This window comes from Coregonus clupeaformis, chromosome 27 (assembly GCF_020615455.1).
Source record: "Coregonus clupeaformis isolate EN_2021a chromosome 27, ASM2061545v1, whole genome shotgun sequence".
NCBI classification, from domain to species: domain Eukaryota; kingdom Metazoa; phylum Chordata; class Actinopteri; order Salmoniformes; family Salmonidae; genus Coregonus; species Coregonus clupeaformis.
Window position 1 is genome coordinate 43133571 of NC_059218.1, and position 21638 is coordinate 43155208.

General features: G+C 43.5%; 2 protein-coding genes across 2 annotated transcripts in view; one reads left to right on the forward strand and one right to left on the reverse strand.

Moving 5' to 3' along the window:
* Positions 1-2543, reverse strand: part of proser1 (proline and serine rich 1) — a 41886-nt gene extending 39343 nt beyond the window's left edge. Inside the window, exons 1-2 of the mRNA XM_045207952.1 lie at positions 1980-2543; positions 984-1049 (exon numbers count right to left, since the gene is read on the reverse strand). Of these exons, the coding sequence (XP_045063887.1) occupies positions 984-1049; positions 1980-2024 (111 nt within the window). The 5' untranslated portion in view covers positions 2025-2543. The remainder of the gene's footprint in view (positions 1-983; positions 1050-1979) is intronic.
* A 222-nt stretch (positions 2544-2765) lies between these two features.
* vps36 (vacuolar protein sorting 36 homolog) overlaps positions 2766-21638 on the forward strand; it is a 61592-nt gene continuing 42719 nt past the window's right edge. Inside the window, exons 1-7 of the mRNA XM_041851501.1 lie at positions 2766-2956; positions 3261-3329; positions 3590-3660; positions 4895-5009; positions 8190-8279; positions 14223-14309; positions 16898-16930. Of these exons, the coding sequence (XP_041707435.1) occupies positions 2861-2956; positions 3261-3329; positions 3590-3660; positions 4895-5009; positions 8190-8279; positions 14223-14309; positions 16898-16930 (561 nt within the window). The 5' untranslated portion in view covers positions 2766-2860. The remainder of the gene's footprint in view (positions 2957-3260; positions 3330-3589; positions 3661-4894; positions 5010-8189; positions 8280-14222; positions 14310-16897; positions 16931-21638) is intronic.

Genomic DNA, 21638 nt, shown 5'->3' on the forward strand with positions numbered 1-21638 from the left:
ATGTGGGTAGAGTTAAAGTGACTATGCATAAATAATTAACAGAGTAGCAGCAGCGTAAAAAGGATGGGGTGGGGGGGGCAGTGCAAATAGTCCGGGTAGCCATGATTAGCTGTTCAGGAGTCTTATGGCTTGGGGGTAGAAGCTGTTGAGAAGTCTTTTGGACCTAGACTTGGCACTCCGGTACCGCTTGCCGTCGCGGTAGCAGGGAGAACAGTCTATGACTAGGGTGGCTGGAGTCTTTGACAATTTTGAGGGCCTTCCTCTGTCACCGCCTGGTATAGAGGTCCTGGATGGCAGGAAGCTTGGCCCCAGTGATGTACTGGGCCGTACGCACTACCCTCTGTAGTGCCTTGCGGTCGGAGGCCAAGCAGTTGCCATACCAGGCGGTGATGCAACCAGTCAGGATGCTCTCGATGGTGCAGCTGTAGAATTTTTTGAGGATCTGAGGACCCATGCCAAATCTTTTCAGTCTCCTGAGGGGGAATAGGCTTTGTCGTGCCCTCTTCACGACTGTCTTGGTGTGTTCGGACCATGATAGTTCGTTGGTGATGTGGACACCAAGGAACTTGAAGCTCTCAACCTGTTCCACTACAGCCCCGTCGATGAGAATGGGGGCGTGCTCAGTCCTCTTTTTTTCCCTGTAGTCCACAATCATCTCCAATCATCTCCTTCCTACCTTCCCTGGTTTGTTTGATTGGTCTTTGTTTTATTACTGTTTCTTTATGGGTGCTGTATATTATTTTGTTCAGTACATTACTAAACGACCACAGAGGGCTAACATTGAGTTCTGCTTGTTGTGTCTGGTTATTTTAGTTAGTTACACCCCACATTTCTTCCCCATCCATCTAGTTTACATTGTGTGCGTAGGCACGGGGCATTTACGTCTCCTCCTCAGACGAGCTACACCCGAGGGGAGAACGTAACATCAACCTTCTCTGTGACTGGCTGTCAATCACCAAACTTCTGTTTGCTAGCTACTGTACCTGCTCGCTGGAGAAGTACCCGTGCACCTGCTCTATCGCCTTGATCCGCTGATCTGTTAGCACGCACTGCAGAGAGAGAAGAAGACCAATAAAAACAGTTGGAAATGACTCCTAGTGTACATAATCAGTCAGTGGTGTGGATACTGTCTGCTATGCTCTCCATAGCCAGCTAGCTGACAAGTGAACCAGAATCTGGGCTTATAGGAGGCGATGAATATGGCGATTCTCCTTCAAGCCAGTCAACTTGCCATTCACCAGCTTTTCAAGCTTAATGATAAAAGTATTTTGACACATTTCTATCGTCACTATGTACCAAAAAGGTCTAAATAAAAAGATGCATATAACCGGAAAAAATGCCTGGAAAGAATGTAAGTATTGTTTTTACCAAGCGTGCATGGCCAAATCCTTTTCTGTACCTCAAATAAAATCACTAATTAAGTACAGGTTGGCTGATCCAGCAGCAGGGTTGATTTGATCACCTACAACAGTATGAACGTCATACCAATCTGTTTTCACACGCGCTTCTTGGAATACAATAATATTTCATGTAAGTAGACAATATAGGGTACGTTTTACAGTGATTGTATAGTTCTAGATAGGATAGGCTTTATTTAGTGTATTTTAATTCCATGACTAATATTGCAGGAGGTGCAGAAAGGTGGATTTGGCTCATGAGCACTTGGTCAAAAACAATACTTTACAGACAAGGCTTTTATTTTTTATTTTAAATCTTTTTTGGAAGTACATACCGGTCGTAACGGCAGTAAAGACGATAGTTGGTCAGCGAAACATTATTTGGTAAGTACCGAAAGTATTTTAACATTATCAAGCTTGAAAAGCTGGTGAATGGCAAATTGAATGGCTGCTTCATCGGCTTAAAGGAGAATCGCCATTTTCAGTCTCCTGAGTCCTGTAAACCCATATTCTCGTTCAGCTGAAAAAGTCGTTTACGTGGAAAAGTAATTTAGCCACTTTGGTTAACTGAACCCAACTTACCTTCCTGATTTCGTCTAAGACGATGTCGAATGATTTCTTATCCATGTTTGATTGGATAACACGATCTCGGATTCTCCCCTCTTCAGTGTTCTTACTCCTTGATAAGTAGCAACCTGGCTTGCTCGCTTGAGTCAGTGGACGTGAGTTAGCTAACGTTACAGTACAATCAATATAACTGACATAATCACAAAACGGACAAACTACCGGTAGCTTACTATTAAAATAGAGCTATACACTTCATAATGCGGCTTTAAGACAAAGTATATTCACAAATAGCATATTATTTGCAACGTTTTCTTTGTTGTCCTCGTTCAAATCTATTGCTAGCAAGAAAGTGCTGCAAAGCTGTGTAGACTGGCTACTTGACAGCTTGGCTAACGTTAGCTTAACTCTGCAGTTTATGATATCCCCCGAGCAGAAAGGGTAAAATGCTCTATGGAAAATGAAGACATCAATTAATTCATCCAACCGAAGCGTTTGACAATGTCTATCGTATGTACATTAGTTTATCGACATATTTTGAACTGTACAAACAGCCACAATAAACTAAGCCGCTAACACCGCTGCGACACTTCCTTTGCTAGGACCCCATTCAAAAACATGAGTAAAAATATCACTTTCTCAGAACATATATTTTTGTTCAAAGTGGAACTATATATTAACACAAATTATGATGCGACCATTGTATTCTCACATTTTATGTAGGCAGAAACTGTGAAATAATCGATTTATTGTTAATGTTTTCGATCAGGCAGCTGGGCGGGGCACAAACAGGCACATGTTTGAACACCCTTGAGGAAGTAGACACAAAAATGTCGTCGGATCTGTGAGAAGTTGGCAAATATTTATTTATACTTATATTTTGTGTTGATGCAAGTAAAATGGACAGATTCACATGGTCAAATGGTCTTCTGGAAATGAATGAAACGTTGGTGATTCAACAACGAGGTGTCAAACTTTATGACGGAGAAGACAAGGTATGACGTTAACTAGCTCATATTGCCAGGCAAGGAAGACTGCTAGCTACCTAAATTGGTAACGTTACATGCTTAGCTAGCCATCTAGCTAAATGTGTTTTTAGGAAATAGTGGAATAAATCTAGTTAACTAGCTAAACGGAAATACAATAACTTCACTAGTTGCATGGGCGTGTTTTTGCCTTGCCAAACATGTTAAGGGTTATTGTTGATGTTTACAACAGTGCTGTCAGACTAAATACTAATTTCTGCCTGCCCCATATCTGACAATTTGTTGTCCCTCTCTCGCTCTGTTTTTCCACAAGGCCAAGTTGGATGTTGGAATTGCTCTGCTGAGTACTCACCAGTTAATATGGAGGGACCTGAAGAATAATGTACAGTGACACTTTATATATACAATCTATGGGTGACACCCACCACAGCTATATTAGCCAGTGTGATCTTTGATGCTTTTCTTGACCTTTTCCATGTTCCTAATAAGATGGCGTATATTATTTACTCTCTTAACACACACGTGTGTGTGTGTGTGTGTGTGTGTGTGTGTGTGTGTGTGTGTGTGTGTGTGTGTGTGTGTGTGTGTGTGTGTGTGTGTGTGTGTGTGTGTGTGTGTGTGTGTGTGTGTGTGTGTGTGTAGGAATGCTGCATAGCCATACCCCTTTCTCAGATCATCTACTTTGAGGAACAAGCTGCGGGTATCGGAAAGAGGTGACTCCTAATTAAACCATGTAGCCTATTGAAACAATACCCACCACTTTGTAGCATATACATATTGCAGACATTCAGGATTTGTTGTTCAGAAGTGTTGTGAAATGTGACTTATGACTGAATATGATTTAGAATGCGTGAATATAATTTATACTGAACAAAAATATAAACAAATGTACAGTTCATATAGGGAAATCAGTCAATTGAAAAATTCATTAGGCCCTAATCTATGGATTTCACATGACTGGGTAGCGGTGCAGCCATGGGTGGGCCTGGGAGGGCATAGGCCCACCCACTGGGGAGCCGGGCCCAGCCAATCAGAATGAGTGTTTCCCCACAAAAGGGCTTTATTACAGACAGAAATACTCCTCAGTTTCATCAGCTGTCCGGGTGGCTGGTCTCAGATGATCCCGCAGGCGAAGAAGCCGGATGTGGAGGTCCTGGGCTGGTGTGGTTACACGTGGTTTGCGGTTGTGAGGCCGGTTGGACGTACTGCCAAATTCTCTAAAACGATGTTGGAGGTAGAATTCTCTAAAACGATGTTGGAGGCAGCTTATGGTAGAGAAATGAACATTCAATTCTCTGGCAACAGCTCTGGTGGACATTCCTGCAGTCAGCATGCCAATTGCATGCTCCCTCAACTTGAGACATCTGTGGCATTGTGTTGTGTGACAAAACTGCACATTTTAGAATGGCCTTTTTTTGTCCCCAGCACAAGGTGCACCTGTGTAATGATCATGCTGTTTAATCAGCTTCTTGATATGCCACGCCTGTCAGGTGGATGGATTATCTTGGCAAAAGAAAAATGCTCACTAACAGGGATGTAAACAAATTTGTGCACAACATTTTAGAGAAATACGCTTTTTGTGCGTATGGAACATTTCTGGGATCTTTTACTTCAACTCATGAGACATAGGACCAACACTTAACGTTGCGTTTTATATTTTTGTTCAGTTTATAATACGTGAATATGATTTATAATGAGGGAATATGATTTATAATGAAAGTGGTCATCTTTAGCTCGGTTGGTAGAGCACGGATATTGGGTTCGATTCCCAGGACCACTCATATGTAAAATGTATATACGCGGGACTACTGTAAGTCACTTTGGATAAAAGTGTCTGCTAAATGGCATTTTATTATTATTATTATTATTATTATATTAGTTGACTGTGCTTTCATCATTGATATATGACAGAACATCCCCTCTCTCTCGCTGTATCTGACCCTGCAGTGCCAAGATTGTGATCCACCTGCACTCTGCCCCGGCCAATAAGGAGCCAGGACCCTACCAGCAGAGCAAGTTCTCCTACATCAAATTGTCCTTCAAAGAGCATGGACAGATAGAGGTGGGTCGACAGTAGTAGTCATTTATTATTACTGTTATTATTATATGTAGGCCGTATTTACATATACATCATTTAGCAGATGCTCTTATCCAGAGCGGCTTACAGTTAGTGCAGTCGTCGTACTTGGTAGTCCGTAGTAGTTTATTGTTATTAATGGCTGTATTTGGCAAGTAAAGGCTGAATTACAGTACACAACACATAGTAGCTAGTGACACAGAGAGAAATACCGTTGGATACTAGCTAGTGATACTGAGAGAAATACCGTTGGATACTGGCTAGTGATACTGTGATGAGAGTAATACCGTTGGATACTAGCTAGTGACACTGAGAGTAATACCGTTGGATACTGGCTAGTGATACTGTGATGAGAGTAATACCGTTGGATACTGGCTAGTGACACTGAGAGTAATACCGTTGGATACTGGCTAGTGACACTGAGAGTAATACCGTTGGATACTGGCTAGTGATACTGTGATGAGAGTAATACCGTTGGATACTGGCTAGTGACACTGAGAGTAATACCGTTGGATACTGGCTAGTGACACTGAGAGTAATACCGTTGGATACTGGCTAGTGACACTGTGATGAGAGTAATACCGTTGGATACTGGCTAGTGACACTGAGAGTAATACCGTTGGATACTGGCTAGTGACACTGAGAGTAATACCGTTGGATACTGGCTAGTGACACTGAGAGTAATACCGTTGGATACTGGCTAGTGATACTGTGATGAGAGTAATACCGTTGGATACTGGCTAGTGACACTGAGAGAAATACCGTTGGATACTGGCTAGTGACACTGAGAGAAATACCGTTGGATACTGGCTAGTGATACTGTGATGAGAGTAATACTGTTGGATACTGGCTAGTGATACTGAGAGTAATACCGTTGGATACTGGCTAGTGACACTGTGATGAGAGTAATACCGTTGGATACTGGCTAGTGACACTGAGAGTAATACCGTTGGATACTGGCTAGTGACACTGTGATGAGAGTAATACCGTTGGATACTGGCTAGTGACACTGAGAGTAATACCGTTGGATACTGGCTAGTGACACTGTGATGAGAGTAATACCGTTGGATACTGGCTAGTGACACTGAGAGTAATACCGTTGGATACTGGCTAGTGACACTGAGAGTAATACCGTTGGATACTGGCTAGTGATACTGTGATGAGAGTAATACCGTTGGATACTGGCTAGTGACACTGAGAGAAATACCGTTGGATACTGGCTAGTGACACTGAGAGAAATACCGTTGGATACTGGCTAGTGATACTGTGATGAGAGTAATACTGTTGGATACTGGCTAGTGATACTGAGAGTAATACCGTTGGATACTGGCTAGTGACACTGAGAGTAATACCGTTGGATACTGGCTAGTGACACTGAGAGTAATACCGTTGGATACTGGCTAGTGATACTGTGATGAGAGTAATACCGTTGGATACTGGCTAGTGACACTGAGAGAAATACCGTTGGATACTGGCTAGTGACACTGAGAGAAATACCGTTGGATACTGGCTAGTGATACTGTGATGAGAGTAATACTGTTGGATACTGGCTAGTGATACTGTGATGAGAGTAATACCGTTGGATACTGGCTAGTGACACTGAGAGTAATACCGTTGGATACTGGCTAGTGACACTGAGAGTAATACCGTTGGATACTGGCTAGTGACACTGAGAGTAATACCGTTGGATACTGGCTAGTGATACTGTGATGAGAGTAATACCGTTGGATACTGGCTAGTGACACTGAGAGAAATACCGTTGGATACTGGCTAGTGACACTGAGAGAAATACCGTTGGATACTGGCTAGTGATACTGTGATGAGAGTAATACTGTTGGATACTGGCTAGTGATACTGTGATGAGAGTAATACCGTTGGATACTGGCTAGTGATACTGTGATGAGAGTAATACCGTTGGATACTAGCTAGTGACACTGAGAGTAATACCGTTGGATACTAGCTAGTGACACTGTGATGAGAGTAATACCGTTGGATACTAGCTAGTGACACTGAGAGAAATACCGTTGGATACTGGCTAGTGATACTGTGATGAGAGTAATACCGTTGGATACTGGCTAGTGATACTGAGATGAGAGTAATACCGTTGGATACTAGCTAGTGACACTGAGAGTAATACCGTTGGATACTGGCTAGTGATACTGTGATGAGAGTAATACCGTTGGATACTGGCTAGTGACACTGAGAGTAATACCGTTGGATACTGGCTAGTGATACTGTGATGAGAGAAATACCGTTGGATACTGGCTAGTGACACTGTGATGAGAGTAATACCGTTGGATACTGGCTAGTGACACTGAGAGTAATACCGTTGGATACTGGCTAGTGACACTGTGATGAGAGTAATACCGTTGGATACTGGCTAGTGATACTGTGATGAGAGTAATACCGTTGGATACTGGCTAGTGATACTGTGTGAGAGTAATACCGTTGGATACTGGCTAGTGATACTGTGATGAGAGTAATACCGTTGGATACTGGCTAGTGACACTGAGAGTAATACCGTTGGATACTGGCTAGTGATACTGTGATGAGAGTAATACCGTTGGATACTGGCTAGTGATACTGTGATGAGAGTAATACCGTTGGATACTGGCTAGTGATACTGTGATGAGAGTAATACCGTTGGATACTGGCTAGTGATACTGTGATGAGAGTAATACCGTTGGATACTGGCTAGTGATACTGTGATGAGAGTAATACCGTTGGATACTGGCTAGTGATACTGTGATGAGAGAAATACCGTTGGATACTAGCTAGTGATACTGTGATGAGAGTAATACCGTTGGATACTGGCTAGTGATACTGTGATGAGAGTAATACCGTTGGTCCTGTGTGGCTCAGTTGGTAAGCGCATGAACAGACTGTAACGGAAAGGTCGGTGGTTCCAATCCCCGAGCTGACAAGGTGAAAAAATCTGCCTGTTCCCTTGAGCAAGGGACTTAACCCTAATTGCACCTGCAAGTCGCTCTGAATAAGCGCATCTGCTAAATGACTGAAATGTAAATGTACTGAAGGGAAATACCATTGAATGAGCAGTGAGTGAGTGAAACTGTAGTCTGATACATGCTGATTTAGAGCTAAAATGGCAGCGTGTTAGTTTTTCTGTACTGACTCTGAGCCATCATGGTGTCTGTGTGTGGGTAGTTCTACAGGAGGCTGACAGAGGAGTTGAGTCAGAAGAGATGGGAGAGTACGCCCATGTCACAGCCCATCCCCACGGCAACGGACTCACAGGTCAGAGGTCGTCTTAGAACAGACAATCTACTCTATTCCACTCTTCTCCACTCTTCTCTTCTCCACTCTTCTCCACTCTTCTCTACTCTTCTCCACGCTACTCTTCTCTTCTCTTCTCCACTCTTCTCTTCTCTACTCTTCTCTACCCTTCTCCACTCTTCTCCACTCTTCTCTCCTCTACTCTTCTATTCTATTCTCTACTCTTCTCTTCTCCTCTCTACTCTTCTATTATCTACTCTTCTCTTCTCTTCTCCACTCTTCTCTACTCTTCTCTTCTCTACTCATCTCTTCTCCACACTTCTCCACTCTTCTCCACTCTTCTCCATTCTTCTCTACTCTTCTCCACTCTTCTCCACTCTTCTCTTCTCCACACTTCTCCACTCTTCTCCACTCTTCTCCACGCTTCTCTACTCTACTCTATTCTGTTATGGCCCTGTGTGGCTCTGTTGGTAAAGCAACGCTTATATTCTGATTTAATGTGACTGAGATGCAAAGACACCCAGCCATACAGTGGTACTGTTTCAGCTAGGGATGTTAACTAACGGTTAATCACCGAAAATACATTTGACCGGTCATGCTTATCGGTCTATAGGGCAGTTTGCATAATTTGGGGGAAGTAAATTGTTACATTTGAACAAATCTCGTCAGTCATAAAAAAACGCTTGCAAAATCATGGGCATTAATATGGAGTTGGTCCCCCCCTTTGCTGCTATAACAGCCTCCTCTCTTCTGGGAAGGCTTTCCACTAGATGTTGGAACATTGCAGCGGGGACTTGCTTCCATTCAGCCACAAGAACATTAGTGTTTTGCTTGTGAAGTTTTCAAGATATGTAACTTTCAAAATACAGAAATCATCCCTGTGTGATGCATATATGATGCTGACTACGGAGTTAATATATGATGTTGACTAGGGAGTTAATATATGATGTTGACTAGGGAGTTAATATATGGTGTTGACTAAGGAGTTAATGTATGATGTTGACTATGGAGTTAATATATTATGTTGACTAAGGAGTTAATATATGATGTTGACTAAGGAGTTAATGTATGATGTTGACTATGGAGTTAATATATTATGTTGACTAAGGAGTTAATATATGATGTTGACTAAGGAGTTAATATATGATGTTGACTAAGGAGTTAATATATGATGTTGACTAAGGAGTTAATATATGATGTTGACTAAGGAGTTAATATATGATGTTGACTAAGGAGTTTATACACTGCTCAAAAAAATAAAGGAGAGCAACAACCCAGCAGCAGGACTGCTACCTCCGCCTTTGTGCAAGGAGTAGCAGGAGGAGCACTGCTAGAGCCCTGCAAAATGACCTCCAGCAGGCCACAAATGTGCATGTGTCTGCTCAAACGGTCAGAAACAGACTCCATGAGGGTGGTATGAGGGCCCGACGTCCACAGGTGGGGGTTGTGCTTACAGCCCAACACCGTGCAGGACGTTTGGCATTTGCCAGAGAACACCAAGATTGGCAAATTCGCCACTGGCGCCCTGTGCTCTTCACAGATGAAAGCAGGTTCACACTGAGCACAGTGACAGACGTGACAGAGTCTGGAGACGCCCGTGGAGAACATTCTGCTGCCTGCAACATCCTCCAGCATGACCGGTTTGGCGGTGGGTCAGTCATGGTGTGGGGTGGCATTTCTTTGGGGGGCCGCACAGCCCTCCATGTGCTCGCCAGAGGTAGCCTGACTGCCATTAGGTACCGAGATGAGATCCTCAGACCCCTTGTGAGACCATATGCTGGTGCGTGCGGTTGGCCCTGGGTTCCTCCTAATGCAAGACAATGCTAGACCTCATGTGGCTGGAGTGTGTCAGCAGCTCCTGCAAGAAGAAGGCATTGATGCTATGGACTGGCCCGCCCGTTCCCCAGACCTGAATCCAATTGAGCACATCTGGGACATCATGTCTCACTCCATCCACCAACGCCACGTTGCACCACAGACTGTCCAGGAGTTGGCGGATGCTTTAGTCCAGGTCTGGGAGGAGATCCCTCAGGAGACCATCCGCCACCTCATCAGGAGCATGCCCAGGCGTTGTAGGGAGGTCATACAGGCACGTGGAGGCCACACACACTACTGAGCCTCATTTTGACTTGTTTTAAGGACATTACATCAAAGTTGGATCAGCCTGTAGTGTGGTTTTCCACTTTAATTTTGAGGGTGACTCCAAATCCAGACCTCCATGGGTTGATAAATTTGATTTCCATTGATAATTTTTGTGTGATTTTGTTGTCAGCACATAAAACTTTGTAAAGGAAAAAAGTATTTAATAAGATTATTTCATTCATTCAGATCTAGGATGTGTTATTTTAGTGTTCCCTTTATTTTTTGACATGGAATTGTTTTAAGATGCTCATACCATGGATAATTTAGCTACTTGATTTAGAATTTTAGGACCCCTCTAGGTATCACCAATTTTAAAATATTGAATTTGGTCTTTACTACTATAGCCTATAGAAATGCATTGAATAACGCTTTCATAAATAGCAAAGAATACAGTAAAAAAAAAGAAATCATAAGGAATAAGGTTTTGAAGTGTATGTCCTATATCTAGTAGATATAAGAAAGATCAGGAAATATTTATATGATCTATATTTTTGTTGGCACAAAAGTACCTCCATACTTCCATTCGTTGGTATGGGTTACCTTCACGGGGGTCGTAGAGAAAAACCATTGTGTTCGTGAGAGGATCCCCTTTCCATAGAGTGGTCATAATAGTTTGTAGGCCGTTCGCACGCTACAGGCGTTTTCGTAGTAAGAAGACCGATTTCCGCCATAGCTCGGTCACCTTCCACCGCAGATGCGGAAGGCCCGGAATAGAGGTGGATTGAGACGCAGCCCGTTCAAACAACCTGAGATCTCTAGCTTAAACGGATGGATTTTGATGGGGATTTAGTTATGCTACTTAGACTCTTAAGGATTTTAATATATAATGAACAAAAATATAAACGCAACAATTTCAACGATTTTACTGATTTTTACAGTTCATATAAGGAAATCAGTCAATTTAAATGAATAAATTAGGCCCTAATCTATGGATTTCACATGCCTGAGTAGGGGTGGAGCCATGGGTGGGCCCTGGGAGGGCATAGGCCCACCCACTGGGGAGCCAGGCCCAGCCAATCAGAATGAGTTTTTCCCCACAAAAGGACTTTATTACAGACATAAATACTCCTCAGTTTCATCAGCTGTACGTGTGGCTGGTCTCAGATGATCCCGCAGGTGAAGAAGCCGGATGTGGAGGTCCTGGGCTGGCATGGTTACACATGGTCTGCAGTTGTGAGTCCGGTTGGACGTACTGCCAAATTCTCTAAAACGACGTTGGAGGCGGCTTATGGTAGAGAAATGAACTTTAAATTATCTGGCAACAGCTCTTGTGGACATTCCTGCAGCCAACATGCCAATTGCACGCTCCCTCAACTTGAGACATCTGTGGCGTTGTGTTGTGGGACAAAACTGCACATTTTAGAGTGGCCTTTTTTTGTCCCCAGCACAAGGTGCACCTGTGTAATGATCATGCTGTTTAATCAGCTTCTTGATATGCCACACCTGTCAGGTGGATAGATTATCTTGTCAAAAGAGAAATGCTCACTAACAGGGATACGCTTTTTGTGCGAATGGAACATTTCTGGGATCTTTTATTTCAGCTCATGAAACATGGGACCAACACTTTACATGTTGCGTTTATATTTTTTCAGTATATGATGTTGACTAGGGAGTTAATGTATGATGTTGACTAGGGAGTTCATATTTCTGACTGTTGCCTTATGGCACCTAGTTGTTAATACATGGGGCAGGGGACAGGGCTGTTGTTCCTGAGCTAACCCCTTTCCTTCCTCTCCCTGCCTTATGGCACCCAGTTGTTAATACATGGGGCAGGGGACAGGGCAGCTAACCCCTTTCCTTCCTTCCTCTCCCTGACTGACTATTGTTGTTTTATGTGTGTTGTTTTGGTTCAGACCTCTTCAAGGCATGTCTCTCTCTCTCTCTCTCTCTCTCTCTCTCTCTCTCTCTCTCTCTCTCTCTCTCTCTCTCTCTCTCTCTCTCTCTCTCTCTCTCTCTCTCTCTCTCTCTCTCTCTCTCTCTCTCTCTCTGTGTGATTCTCTCTCTCTCTCTCTGTGATTCTCTCTCTCTCTCTCTGTGTTTGATTCTCTCTCTCTCTCTGTGATTCTCTCTCTCTCTGTGATTTCTCTCTCTCTCTCTCTGTGTTTGATTCTCTCTCTCTCTGTGTTTGATTCTCTCTCTCTCTGTGTGATTCTCTCTCTCTCTCTGTGATTCTCTCTCTCTCTGTGTTTGATTCTCTCTCTCTCTCTGTGATTCTCTCTCTCTCTGTGTTTGATTCTCTCTCTCTCTCTGTGTGATTCTCTCTCTGTGATTCTTTCTCTCTCTGTGTTTGATTTTCTCTCTCTTTCTGTGATTCTTTCTCTCTCTGTGTTTGATTTTCTCTCTCTTTCTGTGATTCTCTCTCTGTGATTCTTTCTCTGTGATTCTCTCTCTTTCTGTGATTCGCTCTCTCTAAATGTGTTAAATGCAGAGTTTTGATTAAACGGTTATTAAAAGTAAAAAATGAAGAGTTTGGCAGGTAGCCAAGTCGCAGCAAACAGCACATCAGCACAACTCGGAAGTGCATTTGCGGAGTAGGCGGGGTTAGTGTTGCATCCCTCCAATTCAAACACGTCCATGTGATTCTCTCTCTCTGTGATTCTCAATTCAATTCAATTTTCTTCATTGGCATGACGTAACAATGTACATATTGCCAAAGCTTACTTTGGATATTTACAATATCAACATAATTAAAATAATAATAATCAATATTGTCAACAGGACAACAGTAACAACAATAACCAAGGGTCAAAATAACCATTGAACAATAACAATATAGAGGACATGTGCAGGTTGGTTGGTCTGTCAGACACTGTCCCTCATCTTATGGCAGGCAGAAATGTAGTGCGCTGCCAACCCACAGCTCTCTGCTTCCTCCCCCAACAGGACGGGTAGCCTGTTCTCATCAGAGAGCTCTTTGAAACCTTGAAAAACGGTTTCAAATTTGGGGAAATGACACAATCTAATTGTTTTCTATTTTTTACATTTTGTCAGGAAATGCAGCTCTGTCTCAGGTTCTGCTGTGGTGCAGTGGTTGCACAGCCTTTCCTCTACAGGGAGCCAGGTTTTCCTGTGTCTACCCTTCTCAATGGCAAGGCTGTGCTCACTGAGCCTGTACTTTTTCAAAGGTTTTGAACAGTAACCAGGGTCTCTCTGTGATTTCTCTCTCTCTCTCTCTCTCTCTCTGTGATTCTCTCTCTCTCTCTCTCTCTCTCTCTCTGTGATTCTCTCTCTCTCTCTCTCTCTGTGATTCTCTCTCTCTCTCTGTGATTCTCTATGTGATTCTCTCTGTGATTTTCTGATTCTCTGTCTGTGATTCTCTCTCTGTGATTCTCTCTGTGATTCTCTCTGTGATTCTCTCTCTCTCTCTGTGATTATCTCTCTCTGTGATTCTCTCTGTGATTCTCTCTGTGATTCTCTCTCTATGATTCTCTCTGTGATTCTCTGTCTGATTCTCTCTTTCTGATTCTCTCTGTGATTCTCTCTCTCTCTGTGATTCTTTCTCTCTCTCTCTCTCTCTCTCTGTGATTCTCTCTCTCTCTGTGATTCTCTCTCTCTCTGTGATTCTCTCTCTCTCTGTGATTCTCGCTCTGATTCTGTCTGTGATTCTCTCTCTCTTTGATTCTCTCTTTGATTCTCTCTTTGATTCTCTCTTATTCTCTCTATGTGATTCTCTCTCGCTGTGATTCTCTCTCGCTGTGATTCTCTCTCGCTGTGATTCTCTCGCTGTGATTCTATTGATATGATTCTCTCTTGGTGATTCTGATGTTTTTTATGTGTGCGCGTGTGTGTAAATAACGTCTCTCCTCTCCGGTCGTCCTGCAGACAGGAAGGACGCGGGCGGTGGGGATCGTCGGCATTGAGAGGAAGATAGAGGAGAGGAGGAAAGAGACAGACAAAAACATCTCAGAGGTGAGAAAGGTAGAGGATGGAGAGATAGGGTAGAGAGACAGACAGAGGGAAGGAGAGAGAGAGACAGAGGGAAGGAGAGAGAGAGACAGAGGGAAGGAGAGAGAGGGACAGAGGGAAGGAGAGAGAGGGACAGAGGGAAGGAGAGAGAGAGACAGAGGGAAGGAGAGAGAGAGACAGAGGGAAGCAGAGAGAGAGACAGAGGGAAGCAGAGAGAGAGACAGAGGGAAGGAGAGAGACGGGCAGAGGGAAGGAGAGAGACGGGCAGAGGGAAGGAGAGAGACGGGCAGAGGGAAGGAGAGAGACGGGCAGAGGGAAGGAGAGAGACGGGCAGAGGGAAGGAGAGCGACGGGCAGAGGGAAGGAGAGCGACGGGCAGAGGGAAGGAGAGCGACGGGCAGAGGGAAGGAGAGAGAGAGACGGGCAGAGGGAAGGAGAGAGAGAGACGGGCAGAGGGAAGGAGAGAGAGAGACGGGCAGAGGGAAGGAGAGAGAGAGACGGGCAGAGGGAAGGAGAGAGAGAGACAGAGGGAAGGAGAGAGAGAGACAGAGGGAAGGAGAGAGAGAGACAGAGGGAAGGAGAGAGAGAAGTGAACGGAATGGATTCAATGGGGAGAATCCATTGTGTTTGGCTCTCAAAGACCTCCCCATTGATGTGCTCTAAAGTCTTTTATTGCATTTTAGGAACATTACCCTGAATAGAAATAAAACTAGAAGTCCCACAAGACTAGTCCCGTGTAGCTCAGTTGGTAGAGCATGGCGCTTGCAACGCCCAGGGTTGTGGGTTCGATTCCCAAGGGGGACCAGTATGACAAAATGTATGCACTCACTAACTGTAAGTCGCTCTGGATAAGAGCATCTGCTAAATGACTAAAATGTAAAAGACTGTGTGGTTGGAGGCAGCTACAGAGGAGGGGGGATACTGGAATGGCTTTTAAATGGTATACAGTGCATTCGGAAAGTATTCAGACCCCTTCACCTTTTCCACATTTTGTTACGTTACAGCCTTATTCTAAAATGGATTGAATAAATGTTTTTCCTCATCAATCTACACACAAAACAGGTTTAGACATTTTTGCAAATTTAGAAAAAATTTAAACAGAAATACCTTATTTACATAAGTATTCAGACCCTTTGCTATGAGACTCGAAATTGAGCTCCGGTGCATCCTGTTTCCATTGATCATCCTTGAGATGTTTCTACAACTTGATTGGAGTCCACCTGTGGTAAATTCAATTGATTGGACATGATTTGGAAAGGCACACACCTGTCTATATAAGGTTCCACAGTTGACAGTGCATGTCAGAGCAAAAACCAAGCCATGAGGTAGGAGGAATTGTCCGTAGAGCTCTGAGACAGGATTGTGTCGAGGCACAGATCTGGGGAAGGGTACCAAAACATTTCTGCAGTACTGAAGGTCCTCAAGAACACAGTGTCCTCCATCATTCTTAAATGGAAGAAGTTTGCAACCACCAAGACTCTTCCTAGAGCTGGCCGCCCGGCCAAACTGAGCAATCGGGAGAGAAGGGCCTTGTTCAGGGAGGTGACCAAGAACCCGATGGTCACTCTGACAGAGCTCTAGAGTTCCTCTGTGGAGATGGGAGAACCTTCCAGAAGGACAAGGTAGAGTGGCCAGACGGGAGCCACTCCCCAGTAAAAGGCACATGACAGCCCGCTAGGAGTTTGCCAAAAGGCACCTAAAGGACTCTCAGGCCATGAGAAACAAGATTCTCTGCTCTGAAGAAACCAAGATTGAACTATTTGGCCTGAATGCCAAGCGTCACATCTGGAGGAAACCCGGCACCATCCCTACGGTGAAGCACGGTGGTGGCAGCATCATGCTGTGGGGATGTTTTTCAGCGGCAGGGACTGGGAGACTAGTCAGGATCGAGGGAAAGATGAAAGGAGCAAAGTACAGAGATCCTTGATGAAAACATGCTCCGGAGCGCTCAGGACCTCAGACTGGGGCAAAGGTTCACCTTCCAACAGGACAATGACCCTAAGCACACAGCCAAGACAACGCAGGAGTGGCTTTGGGACAAGTCTCTGAATGTCCTTGAGTGGCCCAGCCAGAGCCCGGACTTGAACCCGATCGAACATCTCTGGAGAGACCTGAAAATAGCTGTGCAGCGACGCTCCCCATCCAACCTGACGGAGCTTGAGAGGATCTGCAGAGAAGAATGGGAGAAACTTCCCAAATACAGGTGTGCCAAGCTTGTAGCGTCTTACCCAAGAAGAGGCTGTAATCGCTGCCAAAGGTGCTTCAACAAAGTACTGAGTAAAGGGTCTGGATACTTATGTAAATGTGATATTATTATTTATTTATTTATTTTTAAATAAATTTACAAAAGGGTAAAACCTGTTTTTGCTTTGTCATTATGGGGTGTGTGTAGATTGAGGGTGAAAAAAAAACATTTAATCAATTTTAGAATAACGTAAATGTGGAAAAAGTGAAGGGGTCTGAATACTTTCTGAATGCACTGCATCTGTGGTGAGGGTTAGGGTTAATCTGATATTGTACTACTCTCATGCTTGCATTGTTTTTTTTCGTGCTCTCTCTCTCTCACTCACCCACTCACTCATTCCCCCTCAGGCCTTTGAGGACCTCAGTAAGCTGATGGTGAAGGTAAGAGCGTTGTAAACTAGTAATATTCCATGTGCAGCCTGGTCTATAACACCACATGGACCCTGGTCTATAACACCATATAACACCATATAACACCATATGGACCCTGGTCTATAACACCATATAACACCATATGGACCCTGGTCTATAACACCATATAACGCCATATAACGCCATATTGACCCTGGTCTATAACACCATATTGACCCTGGTCTATAACACCATATAACACCATATTGACCCTGGTCTATAACGCCATATTGACCCTGGTCTATAACACCATATTGACCCCGGTCTATAACACCATATAACGCCATATAACGCCATATTGACCCTGGTCTATAACACCTTATTGACCCTGGTCTATAACACCATATAACACCATATTGACCCCGGTCTATAACACCATATTGACCCTGGTCTATAACGCCATATTGACCCTGGTCTATAACACCATATTGACCCTGGTCTATAACACCATATTGACCCTGGTCTATAACACCATATTGACCCTGGTCTATAACACCATATTGACCCTGGTCTATAACACCATATTGACCCTGGTCTATAACACCATATTGACCCTGGTCTATAACACCATATTGACCCTGGTCTATAAAATATAACACCATATTGACCCTGGTCTATAACACCATATTGACCCTGGTCTATAACACCATATTGACCCTGGTCTATAACACCATATTGACCCTGGTCTATAACACCATATTGACCCTGGTCTATAACACCATATTGACCCTGGTCTATAACGCCATATTGACCCTGGTCTATAACACCATATAACACCATATTGACCCTGGTCTATAACGCCATATTGACCCTGGTCTATAACACCATATTGACCCTGGTCTATAACACCATATTGACCCTGGTCTATAACACCATATAACACCATATTGACCCCGGTCTATAACGCCATATTGACCCTGGTCTATAACGCCATATTGACCCTGGTCTATAACACTATATTGACCCTGGTCTATAACACCATATTGACCCTGGTCTATAACACCATATTGACCCTGGTCTATAACACCATATTGACCCTGGTCTATAACGCCATATTGACCCTGGTCTATAACGCCATATTGACCCTGGTCTATAACGCCATATAACACCATATTGACCCTGGTCTATAACACCATATTGACCCTGGTCTATAACACCATATTGACCCTGGTCTATAACTCCATATAACACCATATGGACCCTGGTCTATAACGCCATATAACGCCATATTGACCCTGGTCTATAACACCATATTGACCCTGGTCTATAACACCATATAACACCATATTGACCCTGGTCTATAACACCATATAACACCATATTGACCCTGGTCTATAACACCATATTGACCCTGGTCTATAACACCATATAACGCCATATTGACCCTGGTCTATAACACCATATAACGCCATATTGACCCTGGTCTATAACACCATATTGACCCTGGTCTATAACACCATATAACACCATATTGACCCTGGTCTATAACACCATATAACGCCATATTGACCCTGGTCTATAACACCATATTGACCCTGGTCTATAACACCATATTGACCCTGGTCTATAACGCCATATTGACCCCGGTCTATAACACCATATTGACCCTGGTCTATAACACCATATTGACCCTGGTCTATAACGCCATATAACACCATATTGACCCTGGTCTATAACACCATATTGACCCTGGTCTATAACACCATATAACGCCATATTGACCCTGGTCTATAACGCCATATTGACCCTGGTCTATAACACCATATTGACCCTGGTCTATAACACCATATAACACCATATTGACCCTGGTCTATAACACCATATAACGCCATATTGACCCTGGTCTATAACGCCATATTGACCCTGGTCTATAACGCCATATTGACCCTGGTCTATAACGCCATATTGACCCTGGTCTATAACACCATATTGACCCTGGTCTATAACGCCATATTGACCCTGGTCTATAACACCATATAACACCATATTGACCCTGGTCTATAACGCCATATTGACCCTGGTCTATAACACCATATTGACCCTGGTCTATAACACCATATTGACCCTGGTCTATAACACCATATAACACCATATTGACCCTGGTCTATAACGCCATATTGACCCTGGTCTATAACACCATATTGACCCTGGTCTATAACACCATATAACGCCATATTGACCCTGGTCTATAACGCCATATTGACCCTGGTCTATAACGCCATATTGACCCTGGTCTATAACACCATATTGACCCTGGTCTATAACGCCATATTGACCCTGGTCTATAACACCATATTGACCCTGGTCTATAACACCATATTGACCCTGGTCTATAACACCATATTGACCCTGGTCTATAACGCCATATTGACCCCGGTCTATAACACCATATTGACCCCGGTCTATAACACCATATTGACCCTGGTCTATAACACCATATTGACCCTGGTCTATAACACCATATAACACCATATTGACCCTGGTCTATAACGCCATATTGACCCTGGTCTATAACACCATATTGACCCTGGTCTATAACACCATATAACACCATATTGACCCTGGTCTATAACACCATATAACGCCATATTGACCCTGGTCTATAACGCCATATTGACCCTGGTCTATAACGCCATATTGACCCTGGTCTATAACGCCATATTGACCCTGGTCTATAACGCCATATTGACCCTGGTCTATAACACCATATTGACCCTGGTCTATAACACCATATTGACCCTGGTCTATAACACCATATTGACCCTGGTCTATAACACCATATTGACCCTGGTCTATAACACCATATTGACCCTGGTCTATAACACCATATTGACCCTGGTCTATAACACCATATAACACCATATTGACCCTGGTCTATAACACCATATTGACCCTGGTCTATAACACCATATTGACCCTGGTCTATAACACCATATTGACCCTGGTCTATAACACCATATTGACCCTGGTCTATAACGCCATATTGACCCTGGTCTATAACACCATATAACACCATATTGACCCTGGTCTATAACGCCATATTGACCCTGGTCTATAACACCATATAACACCATATTGACCCTGGTCTATAACACCATATTGACCCTGGTCTATAACACCATATAACACCATATTGACCCCGGTCTATAATGCCATATTGACCCTGGTCTATAACGCCATATTGACCCCGGTCTATAACACCATATTGACCCTGGTCTATAACACCATATTGACCCTGGTCTATAACACCATATTGACCCTGGTCTATAACACCATATTGACCCTGGTCTATAACACCATATTGACCCTGGTCTATAACGCCATATTGACCCTGGTCTATAACGCCATATTGACCCTGGTCTATAACGCCATATAACACCATATTGACCCTGGTCTATAACGCCATATTGACCCTGGTCTATAACACCATATTGACCCTGGTCTATAACACCATATTGACCCTGGTCTATAACGCCATATAACACCATATTGACCCTGGTCTATAACACCATATAACGCCATATTGACCCTGGTCTATAACACCATATGGACCCTGGTCTATAACGCCATATTGACCCTGGTCTATAACACCATATTGACCCTGGTCTATAACACCATATAACACCATATGGACCCTGGTCTATAATGCCATATAACGCCATATAACACCATATGGACCCTGGTCTATAACGCCATATAACGCCATATAACGCCATATTGACCCTGGTCTATAACACCATATTGACCCTGGTCTATAACACCATATAACACCATATTGACCCTGGTCTATAACACCATATAACACCATATTGACCCTGGTCTATAACACCATATTGACCCTGGTCTATAACACCATATAACACCATATTGACCCTGGTCTATAATATAACGCCATATTGACCCTGGTCTATAACACCATATTGACCCTGGTCTATAACACCATATAACACCATATTGACCCTGGTCTATAACACCATATAACGCCATATTGACCCTGGTCTATAACGCCATATTGACCCTGGTCTATAACGCCATATTGACCCTGGTCTATAACGCCATATTGACCCTGGTCTATAACACCATATTGACCCCTGGTCTATAACGCCATATTGACCCTGGTCTAATATAACACCATATTGACCCTGGTCTATAACGCCATATTGACCCTGGTCTATCAACACCATATTGACCCTGGTCTATAACACCATATTGACCCTGGTCTATAACACCATATAACACCATATTGACCCTGGTCTATAACGCCATATTGACCCTGGTCTATAACACCATATTGACCCTGGTCTATAACACCATATAACACCATATTGACCCTGGTCTAAACATATAACGCCATATTGACCCTGGTCTATAACGCCATATTGACCCTGGTCTATAACGCCATATTGACCCTGGTCTATAACGCCATATAACACCATATTGACCCTGGTCTATAACGCCATATTGACCCTGGTCTATAACGCCATACACCATATTGACCCTGGTCTATAACGCCATATTGACCCTGGTCTATAACACCATATTGACTTATAACACCATATTGACCCTGGTCTATAACACCATATGACCCTGGTCTATAACGCCATATTGACCCTGGTCTATAACGCCATATTGACCCTGGTCTATAACGATAACACCATATTGACCCTGGTCTATAACG